This window comes from Zeus faber (genome assembly GCF_960531495.2).
Source record: "Zeus faber genome assembly, chromosome: 12".
Taxonomy (NCBI): domain Eukaryota; kingdom Metazoa; phylum Chordata; class Actinopteri; order Zeiformes; family Zeidae; genus Zeus; species Zeus faber.
In genome coordinates, this window is record NC_137196.1 from 9,740,103 (window position 1) to 9,751,471 (window position 11,369).

General features: G+C 46.2%; 1 protein-coding gene across 1 annotated transcript in view; it reads left to right on the forward strand.

Annotated features, from left to right (window-relative positions):
* Positions 1-2,773: 2,773 nt before the first annotated feature.
* The window catches only part of LOC307238424 (rap guanine nucleotide exchange factor 4-like), a gene marked incomplete at its 5' end in the record, with an annotated part of 29,736 nt that continues 21,140 nt past the window's right edge, over positions 2,774-11,369 (forward strand). The window contains 4 exons of the mRNA XM_080011393.1: positions 2,774-2,841; positions 6,653-6,795; positions 7,793-7,881; positions 8,823-8,969. Of these exons, the coding sequence (XP_079867519.1) occupies positions 2,774-2,841; positions 6,653-6,795; positions 7,793-7,881; positions 8,823-8,969 (447 nt within the window). The remainder of the gene's footprint in view (positions 2,842-6,652; positions 6,796-7,792; positions 7,882-8,822; positions 8,970-11,369) is intronic.

Below are 11,369 nucleotides of genomic sequence, written 5' to 3' on the forward strand. Positions count from 1 at the left end.
GACGTGAACATCCGTCCACACATGTATTCATTTGCATTGGGAGCCGTTAGAAAAGACATTTCAGGTTCGACGAGGGTTCGGGTTCGGGTTAGGGTTAGGGTGATGAGGATGGCAAGGTCTACCTCTTACCTCTATATGGCCAATTACTGCTGAGGCCCATGAGGACCTTCCTTCCTTGTGTCTACTACTGTCATTATCCTCGGTGCCAACAAACCCATTGCAAGACCCCTTGACCTGCAGAAGAGTGTGTTGTCCTTTTTATGTGGACAACGTAAAAAGTCAGCTTTTTAACAGCTTCTCACATTTATCTGGGGAAATCAGACGCAGACACATTTGAATCAGTAGAACTGGACAAGATAGTGATGGGTGTATGGACAGAGACACACACACACACACACACACACACACACACACACACACACACACACACACACACACACACACACAGTCAGAAGGGTGTAATCCACTATGATTACAAACTGCAACAACCAATGCATTTTACCTGGAAAACCCCGATCATTTAAATACCTTGTTTGACATAATTTGTGTGATGTGATGGAACTTAAAATACGAATCCCGCTTTGATGACCCGCTGCTCGACTAATGCTCTAAATTCAACGAATCCCAATATCCAGGACAGATATTGTATTTTTAAAAACTGTCCAGCCTGAGATCTCTCAGTATCAGCCTGCGTGTGTGCGTGTGTGTGTGTGTGTGTGTGCGTGTGTGCGTGTGTGTGTGTGTGTGTGTGCGTGCGCGCGTGCGTGTTTGTGCGTGTACGTGTGCGCGTGTGTGACCAATGCCGGAATTTGGCAGACACCAGTGACCCAGATGGCGATCTATTTAGTCGACCATATTTAGAGTGGAACGGGCTCACCAGGGGAATTTTCGCTCAGTCATTTTAACATTAAACGCACGCACACACACACACACACACACACACGCACGCACACGGACACGCACCCCCACAGAGGCTGTCACTAAGCCACTGTCACTAGACTGTGACAAACATAGAACTCCTCAGGCGCTTGAATGAGCAAAGATGTCTTGGTGTGTTGTAATCCCCCATAGTTAGTTTATGTGGAGGAGCAACATGAATCCGGGCTCTTTCCTCATCGTGAATCCCTCGTCATCGCTCAGGCTCTGCGCCCTGGGCCGTTGAGAACCTGCGCAGGATGATGCTGCCCCCTGCCGGCCACGCAGGCGTACTGCTGCCGGCTGAGAAAAACGTCACATCATTTTTTGGCGAGAGGAATGAATGACAGTGAACGTCGTATCGGGCAGAGCGCGTCCACCACGGTAGTTCATTTCCTACCCGAGATTAAAGATGGAAAAGAAAGAATCCACCAATCATGCAGTGAAGTGTGAAACGCAAGTACATCCAAGTTCTAATTGTCAACCAATTGTCTAATAGTGTTTTACTGTATTGGTTTTTTTTTTTTCTGGTCTAGGTCAAACTAATGTGTTGTACAGAGAAAAACACAGACACACACACACGCACACACACACACAGACACACACACACACACACACACATACAGACACACACACACACACACACACACACACACACACACACACACACACACACACACACACAGACACAGACACACACACACACAGACACACACACACACACAGACACACACACACACACAGACACACACACACACAGACACACACACACACACACACACACACACACACACACACACAGACACACGCACACACACGCACACACACACACACACACACGCTTTTCGGAAATGGAGTTCCATCCTTCAGGATTAGGATCTCGGGGGTTTTCAGGGTTTGCTGTGCGTGGGCCCTCAAGGAGGAGAAGAAGAGGGTATGAGGAGAAGAGATCCAGCAGTGTTTCCTCACGCATGCGTTCCTTCCTCCTGTCCTTTTTGGGATGTCACACACGGTCCTCCACGCCCCCACCGCCCCCACCCCCCCACCCCCATCTCTGTCTGTCGCCCATCCCTTGCAGGCCACCATGTGGATCAGTGAACAAGGAGCAAATGTCTTTTGTTTTCACTCTGCATTTTGCTTTTTATGTGTGGCTGATATTGATATCGCATAATGACAGTGTATTCACCCTGAATCGATAGATTTGTACCCACAGCCAAAACTATCAAACATGCTGCCACTTAACTCTGTATCATAGACTTTAAGGACATTCCTGATCCTGTCCAACACATTTAGTATATTAAATATATATATATAATATATATTTTTGTACATTTAGTATTTTCTTTTTTGACTGTTAATCGTTTTAATGACCAGTTTCTGCACAACAATGCACCAACCCTGACCAAGGCAAATAAACAGCTGAGTAAACACATTGTGATTCTGCATTTTCTTCTTAGTGTCTGGCTGATATGGAGACGCTGTCATTACAGTACGATGCAAAACCACTTGCATCTCACTTTCTGCAGTGAATAATGATGTTTTAAACGATTAGTCTGTTGTTTTGAGGTAGAAATCAAACCCTTGCAGTTGCACAGTTGCACAGTTGCACAGTTGCACAGTTGCACAGGCCCGACATGGTACAATGTATGTATTTTGGGATCTGAGGGTTTCCCACAGATGGAGATGCCTTATGCAGCCCCAGCAGTCCATTCCCACGCCGGTGGATGGAAGCTTGTCAGAGCAGACTAGATAATAACGGGAGGGGCGGGGACCATCGACAACCGACGAGCGACCACCGGCAAGCCTCCCCCGCCTCCTCCAGTCCCCGGTCTCACCGACACTCACTTCCCAGGGAAAGATGGTCGCGGTGCAGCCGTCACCCAGCGCCTCTCCCACGGCGGAGTGGATCTGCTGCCTGGATAAGAGGTAGGTTGGCGGTTTTATTTATATTTTTTTTTATTTTTTTTTTTAAAGACATTTCTGCAATCGATCCCTCCATCCCTCCATCGACCCATCCGCATCAGCGTGGTTTATTGTAACCGGCGATCGCTGCGTGTGCGCACTGTGCCGCACACTGGAAAGAGGCTCTGTGATTTTTCTGCTGATGCTGTGTTATTGTCATTGTCTTTGCCATTCGCACACTTGATCATGCGATACGCTGGTAAGGACGTGAGTGCGTTATCAGTTTTCCACCTCTCGGTCAAAAAGGCGTTGGTGGCTCCGTACGGTGACGCTCCAGCCCTGCATGGCTTCAAATCCCCTGGCGATGGAGACGCACATGTGTAAAAAGATGGGCATTGCAATCGCAAATGGCCCTTATGGGGAGGGTTACACAGCATGCACCGTTATAAATGCGTCTATATTATGGGTTGGTGTTATTTACTGTAAGCGATAGTGAAATGCATGTCGTCTTCCATTGCAGGATGTGTCAGACAATGGGCAGATAGTGATATTTTTTTTAGTCTGACTGAACAGGTTTTTATTTGAAATCATTGCCATTTTATTACAATGTTATTATAGTGTAATTAAAATTGCATTACAATATTAACAGTTCTACTGGCCATGTGATAGATCCTTACAGCCAAGGAGGGCAAAGATGGAAGCAATTGTTGCCCTGATCCTATCAGGTCCAATGGAATGAGGTTCTTCCTACTGTATATTGCACATCCACAGCTACAGCACTGACAGGAGTGAGTTGCACTTAAATTGGCAGAAAACCAAACCAAGCAAACAAAAAAAAAAAGAAGAGTAGAAATGTGAAATGAGTAAGGGATCTCTGCAAAAGGAAAAGGCAGCATTATCAGCAAGGAGTCGCACACACCCTCACACATACATGCACACACACTATAGTGACACATAGGGTAACCATGGGCAACCTGAGTTGTTGCAACCCCACCCTCTTAAAGAAGTAGGATTGACTGAATTTTGATTAACCTACAATGAGGCGTTTAAAATAAAACGTAATGAACACTACTGAGTGTCTATTTTAGATAATGGTGATATTATTCCCAAACTGTTTTTTTTTTCAGCAGAAGAGGTTAAATACAATAGAAAATCCCTGGTGTAATTGAAAAAGTGTGTGTGTGTGTGTGTGTGTGTGTGTGTGTGTGTGTGTGTGTGTGTGTGTGTGTGTACATATGTGCAGATATATGTTATAATTATCAGGAAATCCCTAATATGTTTACTCATTAGGGATTTCCATGACGACTGGACTTTCTTCGCCGCACTCTCGTTCTTTCCCATAGGAAACCTCTTGGACAAAGGCTTGGCACCAATAGTGGAACATTTTGTAAACTGTTGGCTGAAACATTCCACAGTTGTAGCATACCTGTCAGGATTGTCCCTGTTGTTTTGGGATTTGCATGTATGTGGCTTGGAAACTGTGGAAGGAGTAGCGGAGCGAAATTTGGATTTGATAAGATAATAAGATATGCAATAATAGCAAGTGTGCAGTGCTGTCAGCACACTTTATGTTGTTGTTGATCGGTCCATCATAAAAATGTCACAGCCGACCAGATATGCGAACGTTTTGGTTTCCTTTTGGGCCCAACGTGTTCAAACAGTTTGCAGTACTGCTCTTTCGGCAGACCTCATGTTACATGCAAGATGTGCATTTGGTCATCGATAGGGCAAGTGTCCATTTGCGCAGCCCTGTTAGATTACTGTGCACAGGATCTGCTGGTAGAGCACTTGATACCCTTAAACTATGCAGCTCTTATTCAATCAATATTCTGCACGATGTGTATTTGTCAGTGTATATCAACATGTGGGCCGGGCAGAGGCAGAGACAGAGAGGGAGCTCGCTAGATGTGTGTGAGAGAGAGGGGTAAAGACAAGTCTGTCTCTACTATATTACTCAAAGACTTTTATTGCCAGTGAGTGTGAATGTGTGAGAAGTATGTGAGATAAGATCTGATTTATTTCCAGCACTTGGACATCCAAGGCGGTACAGTAGCGGCTCCCCACAGTCATCACAGTTGGTGCTGATATCAGCTTTAACATCAATATAGAGGTTAAACATCTTATTGTGTCGAAAAAAGACTGCAAAAAGCCAGCAGTACTACGGAAAGCTGTGTTTAGTCCTGAATTATGTAGGTTTCCTAAAGGTTTGGTGCTTAATGGTCATGGGAGACAGGCGCTCATTTTGCAACACAAGAAAGCTTTTTAATAATTCAATGTCGCCGGTAGGGACTGTCTGATGCTTTCAGTTGTTTATTTACCCAATCTAAATCGGTGGAAGATTCCAGGAATCTTCTGGTCCTTCTGTCGCTGAACGGCTGCCCCATAAATCAACCCGGCTTCCTACCAGCCCAGAACCAGAGTTCTTACTATGAAACCAGAGCGTGTGTGAGTCTACATGAAGGCCACGGCAGTTTAGTTGTGATTTAAAGTTATAAAACCAGGATGCCGATGTCAAGAATTGAAGGAGAGGGAGATTAATAGTGAGGGGAAAGAGAGAGAGAGGGGGAGAGAGAGAGAGAGAGAGAGCGCTTTGCTGAATCACAATCTTAGACTTCCGACCCCAGGATTTTGGCTGAGGCCCTCTCGGGTCACATCAGCCTCACGCCAGCGGTAGAGTCACATCCCTCTGGACAGGTGGAGAAAGAGAGAGAGCGCGAGAGAGAGAGAGAGCGAGAGAGAGGTATAATCTCTCGCCTTCCCAGACTTGACTTGCGGGCGAGGGGTCACTCCTCAGTCGTCGGCGGTGAGCCTCCACGTCTCTCGTCGTTGAACTGAGTGGGCCTCTTACCTGTCAGAGCAATTAAACCCAGCCCACGCCGCCGTTCCAAGGCCTCACAGAAGGAGGTGGAGGATGGGAGCATGAGTCATAGAGGGAGAGAGAGAAAGAGAGAGAGAGAGGCTGAGGGAGAGAGAGAGAGAGAGAGAGGGAGATAGATAGGGAGATAGAGAATCCCACAGCCCACGCCAAACGTTCTCCAGCTGAGCCCCAAGTTGCATCGGGTACCGCGGGGCCTTGAGGCTTCGTGTTTGGGAGCATTGCAGTCAGAGGGGTCCAGATGACTCTGCGAGGTCCTGGGATGCGCCATAAGAGGAGGAAGAGAGGACATTCCAAGAAGAAGAAGAGGAAGGAGAGCGGTCGTGGATGTCGTCCTCCATTTTGCCCGTCGTTACCCTTAAAAGAAAAAACTGAATCTGAACAACTCAACACAAAACTAAACAAAGAGAGTGGAGAGCTCTTGGGGAGAGAGGGGAGGAGTGGGGGGAGGAGGAGGAGGAGGAGGCGCGGGGATTCGGCAACCTCCAGTCCAACCTCCAGGGAGGAATCCCACAGTGCATTAGCAGCACACACACACACACACACACACACACACACACACACACACACACACACACACACACACACACATACGCGTGTGGTTGGTAGTGAGTGATATGAGTGAATGGAGGCAAACTGCAAGGTGCTACTCTACACTGAACAGAGTGTTGTCTGGTCAATCATCTCAGTGTGTGTGTATGTACGTGTGTGTGTGCGTGTGTGTGTGTGTGTGTCATTGCCTTTTTAAGCGCATTACAAATAGCAGCAGTGCAAATGGAATCTCCACACCCCGCGGGCGGTATGAGCCGAGAGAGGCAACGCCTGCAGCCCTGGTTTCTCGAGTAGCGGAGAGCTCATTCGCTCCCCCTCCCTCTTTCCGTCTCTCGGTCGCACAGGCTGAATTTGAAAGTGTCGTTTTAGCGTTGCAAACAGTGACGGTGTGCCTCCTCCCGTGGCCAGGCCATCGGAGCGCTCCGGGGAGGACGTGGACATCATCCTGACCAGGCTGCGGGAGGTCAAGGCTTTCCGGAGGTTCCCGCCCGCGCTCCTGCTGCAGATCTGCGCCTGTGCCTTCTACGAATACCTGGAGAAAGGCATCACATGTACGTCTGATTTACTAGGAAATCCGGTGTTGTCGGGGTGAGAGATCCAAACCAAATTTCTGTACCAAAGGACAAGCGATGCATCTGAGATGGAAACCTCCTCCCAAGCAGAATGTCTCATATGACAGCCGTGGATTTAAACGCAAGCACGAAGATATTCAAATCATACAAATCCTACTAATCCTGCAATATCTTCTTTCGATAGCAGTCGGATATGTGTTGAAAATGTGTCATATTCTATAATTTCAAAAAATGTTACCAAACCATTATTTGATATAGTGATTAGGGCTGTCAACCGATTCAAATAATTAATCGCAATTAATCGCCTGACATTTGTGCGATTAACCGCGATTAATCACAATTTTAAAATATAACCAAATATCACCTGAAACAAAGATTTTTCTTTATAACAAGTGGTGCATTGACTTACAGCCATACTATGATTTGATTACTGGGAACCGAAACACAAAATAATCTTCATTAAAATGTATTTAATTGCATTTTCAGCATAAACAAGCCACTATCGTTCTTCTATTCCTTTGCACTGAGCCAGTCGCTGGGACAAACAATTTTATTAACATGAAATGCTATATTAACATTTGGAAAATGATAACATTTGCCTTAGGTTTAGCTCTCACAGGCTGTGTTGATGGCACATTAACTTCGACCGCCCTAGTAGTGATACATGAGAAAAAAATCAATACAGTGTCCATGGAAGAGCCATTTATTGGCATTGAAATAAATATTTGGGTAGACAGTTTATTCGCCTCAACCCAATAATGGAAACTCACTCATGTAATGCACATATTATCCATTGTGACATTTCTAACATTGGATTTAAATTTCCCTTAAATTTGGACGGAAACACGATTGCGGTAGCGAACGATTTTAGTAAAAGAGGCCATTCAGACGTTGGTATAATCGTTGTGACGCCTCTAGGCGGTGATCGGCTTCTATGCGTAATCAATACTTGATGTCTATTTGTGTCTTCGTTCAGTGTTCCGCCAGGGAGACATCGGAACCAGCTGGTACGCCGTCCTCTCGGGCTCCCTGGACGTCAAGGTGTCCGAAACCGCCAACCACCAGGTAGGGACGCGGCGTCGCTGGGAAACGGCGACGGTTAGTTTTTCCCTCTTCCAGAAGCCTCTTCTTTTTTACGTCTTCTAAGATGGGCGTCGCCGTCGCCGGAATTCCCGAAAGCCCCGAAAAACACTCGTGTTGGCTTGTGCTGAACAGCTTTCCCTGAACGTTTACACTGTTCCACTACATAAGCTGGCGTCCCAGGTTTTAAAATATGCACAGCAGCCTGGCAGCTTCGGAGCGAAAAAAACCTGACTTGTAAGAAACCCCCTCCGCTGAGACGCACGCACGCGCACGCGCACACACACACACACACACGCACAGCGAGGAGAGCATTTATGAGGGGCCGCGATAATTATTGTCCCCAATCATAACGTATCCTTTTCATGTACTGTATGTGGCCTATTATTGGCCCATTTTCCGCGGCTATATCTGAAATGTCAGTTTGGACATTAAGAAGGGCTTTTATTTATAGATTCCACAATCCACAATCCTTTTAATGTGTTTTCGTGTGTGTGTAGATGTGTGTGTGTGTGTGTCTGTGTGCGTGTTTGCTCGCGCTGCTTCCCAATTGCATCCCCTTCCTAAAGCCGTTTTCCCAGCAAGGGACCCCCGTTTATCCAGTCTCCGATGTACGGTATATGAATGTATGTATTTGCATGAGTTTTCCTGATGGTATACAGACTGCTCTTCATGGTCATACAGTATAACTTTAAAACCGCTGCTCCTGTCCATTTGCGGAAAGGATAACAGTGTTATTGTGATTTGAGCTCATTCTAAGTCTCATTTTCAACTACAGTTGCCCGAGCAATCTTAAGTAATGCTCAAAGTGTGTTATATCGACACAACCACCCACAACCACCCAATAGCTGCACCGCATCCAGTCCCGTCCACCGGCGTGTAAACACACCCTAAGTCCCATTTTTTCCTTTTTTTTTTCCTTTAAGGATGCGGTCGCCATCTGCACGCTGGGGATCGGGACGGCGTTCGGGGAGTCCATCCTGGACAACACCCCGCGGCACGCCACCATCGTCAGCCGAGAGACCAGCGAGCTGCTCCGCATCGAGCAGAGAGAGTTCAAGAGCCTCTGGGAGGTGAGGTCTAGAGATATATATATATATATATATATATATATATATATAGAGAGAGAGAGAGAGAGAGAGAGAGAGAGAGAGAGAAGGGGGTTAGGGGAGAAGTGATGAAATGTTTGACTCTTTTTTTTCTGATTCAGATCATAACGAGTCACTCGGTAAAAAGAGTTTAACCTAACCCTCCATTTTTACGACTCTCTGCTTATTTGGTTCAGTTGCTGTAATGCATGCGTGAGTGATGGACGACTTCCAGTAAACAATGATCAAGAGTCGTGAATGGAATTGTTCCAAGAATCATTTCATTCTGAGTAACAGACAAGTAGTGTTTAGTGTTTGGACTACCACACTGTTGAAACTCTCAAAATCCTTGAACCTGTAGAGACAACCAGCCAAGAGCTGTTAATGATCAGTGACAGGCATCAACCAATGACAGTTCTTCAGCACTACAGCATGCCAACAGTATGTGTTTACCCTTTATGGAACTTTGCAAGACTATTCTTTTGACACTGTTCTTTCACCATAGTCAACTTGACAGAATGCCATAGGATTGGGATAAATGGGGGAGGCCAACTATCCTTGACATCTCTTGGCTAATTTGTCTAAAAGGGGGACAAGTCCGAATTTAAGCCATCAAAGCTCTCAATGGAGGTAGCCCAACTCAAATGTATCCAAGCTGTGAAGAGACCTCCTGCTGGACCGGTGGGGCTTTAACAATAAGCTACAGTATGTTATAGTCAGGCCCTAGCAATGGAAATAATGGCAAGGTACTTTCAAAGTAAAATTGAGGAAGTATTAACAATAATAAATATAGCTGCAAATATGGCTGCTGCATTTAGTCGTGTTAGGTATGCATTACAGTTTTCCGGGTTCTGTCAAACAAAACACAAGTTACAGTTTTCCGAGTTTACCTTGAACACCGCAATTTTTTCATTTATTTCAAGGTTTTCTGGGATTTTTTTGGTCTTTTCTTGAACACAAGTGTGGCTAACCACTTAGGATGGACGTTCTGTCCACTCCTTTTTTACTGACTGACGATGGGACTTGGTCGGGTCGCACTAAGGAAAACCTGCCGTGATCAAGGGTTTGCGCCGAGTCCGCCTTGTCCACTGCGAGGTTGGGGCGGAGGGATGCAGTTTTTTTTTTATATAGATTTAATGTTTCGGAAATAAATTGTGTTTAAAGAAAGACATGTTTACTGTCAATGAAGTATCTTATTTTTGATGTGTTTTTTCCAATCACCGTGAGCTTACGTCACTCAATTTTCCTCATGTGCCATTTAGTTCACAGTAAATGTTCGTCAAGAACGTTTTTTTAACAATTACCATTGTTCCTGGATCATGCAGTGCGGACACAAAAGAAAGGGACGGTTCCTCCCAAAGGTTCTTAGAACTTCCAGCGGTGTGAAAACGCCTTCTGTGACCGATTATAGTTTTTGGGGTTTTGTAAAACGCAGCGCGAGTTACAGTTTTCAGAGTTTCCTTTGAACGCAGCCGTCTGCAAGTTGTCAGTCTACGCGTCGTAACGCTATGCAAAAATGCGAAATGCGGAAAGCGCCAAGAGAAGAGTAAAGTCTGAGCTGAACAATAGAGTTCCAGACCGCTACTAACAATGATAATAATAGATCCTATATATCAGGGTCAGCTACAGGCTAGCAGTGATAGTTAAGTATTGGTTCAAGGACGCTGAAGTAACCCTGCCCCCTTGAAGCAGCTTCATTTGGCCAGCCGGTGGGAAACCGATCTGCACTCAGTCACAAGGTTGAGCCCTTTTCCCTCCAGCCACCATCAATAATGAGTAGACACTCCGTTTTACAGGTATGTCTCATAAATTTCCAACCCATTAAGATATCATCTGAAACTCCGAAAGCGTTTTTTTGCCCGTGGACAAGGCCTGCGAGAGATAAACCTACCAGTATAAAGTAAATGCCCTGAAACAAAGGTTATGGCATCGTTGCCCGCGTCTATTTTTTTTTTTAACTTGTGAAACGCGAGGACCGCACGATATGACCTCGTCGATACGATCGTTGGACCGACGCGAAGTGGCTTAAAGGTGGAGCGGCGACGGCCAATAATTGGCGGCCGCTGCGCCCGTACCGCCGGAGATGCGTTTGTTTGCGGGCGACCGCTGTAACGCGGCCTCTCGATCGCCTCCCCCTCTCCGGCCGCAGCGAGGAGAGTGGCGATAAAGCGGCGCCCCTGGGTCCTGCTCTTCCTCAAATAGCATTCAACCCGGCGGGCCGGCGGGTTTTGGGGTTTTTATGTTTGTGCGTGTGCACGGATAATTGCCGGTGCCTAGAGTGCATGGTACTCAGCACTAGAAAGCCGGAATGAGGACAGCTGTGTGTTTGATGAAGGGATGAAAGAAAGAGTCTCGTTTTTAATGAATAGCAAAAGCGCTGCGCCG